The sequence below is a fragment of the Myotis davidii genome, unplaced genomic scaffold (genome assembly GCF_000327345.1).
Source record: "Myotis davidii unplaced genomic scaffold, ASM32734v1 scaffold2100, whole genome shotgun sequence".
In the NCBI taxonomy this organism is placed as follows: domain Eukaryota; kingdom Metazoa; phylum Chordata; class Mammalia; order Chiroptera; family Vespertilionidae; genus Myotis; species Myotis davidii.
The window spans coordinates 243684-244831 of record NW_006292458.1 but is presented as its reverse complement, the minus strand read 5'-3'; the positions used below and the strand labels follow the sequence as shown (position 1 = coordinate 244831).

The window sequence follows — 1148 nt, the reverse complement described above, 5'->3', positions numbered from 1 at the left end:
CGTTAGTGCTGGGAAGAAAGACAACCATAGCAGGACAAAGGGATAGGGAAGGACAGGTGGGGGGAGAGGGTGTGATCCTCTCAGGCTCTCACATCAAAGATGTGCCAGGCAGAGGGAACACCCAAGAGAGACGACTGAGACTTGATCAAAGGATGGGCAGTAGCGACACAGGATCTGCTTCTGAGGGGAAGAACACTGGACAGGGTTTCAGCCAGTGCAAAGGTCCTGGGGCAGGAGTGTGCCTGGGTGTTGAGCAGCAGGGAAGCCAGTGAAATGAGGATCTGGAAGAGCAGTAGGAGGTGAAGTTAGAGGTGAGGGGTGGAGGGGCCTTGTGGACCCTCATGAGACTTTGCTTTCCCTCAGGAGCCAGGAAGGGTTCTGATGATCCCCCAGAACCTCCAGACAGGGTCTGATTTAGGTGCTCCTGGGCGCCACCTGATGGCCATGTGGGGAATGATTTGGGGGTGAGGGCAGAGCAGGAAACCCTGAGGCTGCTGCCTGAAGTGTTGGTGTCTCAGCCAAGGGTGGGGCAGAGGGGGTGGGTGCAGAGCCACACTGGAGAGGTTTGGCAGCAGCGTTGCCAAGGCCCCCCACACACACTTCACGCCCTCACCCTGCCCTTACACAGGCGCCCGATGGCCTCATCTTCCCAGACCGAGCCACGCTGTACGTGACGGCCATCGAGGACCGGCAGTACAAAGACTACAAGATCCACTGTGAGCTTGGGCCCAAGGAGCTCGTGGGCTGGGGCGGGCTCGACCTGACCCGGGCGCCCCGGTGTGCTCACCCTCCTCCCTGCCTCCTCCCAGGGTGGGAGAATGTGTATGGCTTTGACATGTCTTGCATCAAAGACGTGGCCATCAAGGAGCCCCTGGTGGATGTGGTGGACCCCAAGCAGCTGGTCACCAACGCCTGCCTCATCAAGGTGAGGGGGTGGGCATGGCCAGGTGTCCCCAGGGTTGGAACCAAAGAAGGGCCAGCACCTGTCCCGCATGCGACACATCAGGGCGCGGCGTGCTGGCCTGAGGTCTTGGGTTCCTCGCCCGTCAGCCAGGGTAGTGCTAGGGGCCCAGCCGAGCTGTGTCTTCCATTAAAAAGCTCTGAGCCGGCCAAGGCCAGTGGTTCCAAGATGGAACCCATGAGCTGGG

General features: G+C 60.3%; 1 protein-coding gene across 1 annotated transcript in view; it reads left to right on the top strand.

Moving 5' to 3' along the window:
• Nucleotides 1–1148, top strand: part of PRMT1 (protein arginine methyltransferase 1) — an 11089-nt gene that overhangs the window by 6005 nt on the left and 3936 nt on the right. Inside the window, exons 7-8 of the mRNA XM_015565427.1 lie at nt 629–716; nt 810–925. Of these exons, the coding sequence (XP_015420913.1) occupies nt 629–716; nt 810–925 (204 nt within the window). The remainder of the gene's footprint in view (nt 1–628; nt 717–809; nt 926–1148) is intronic.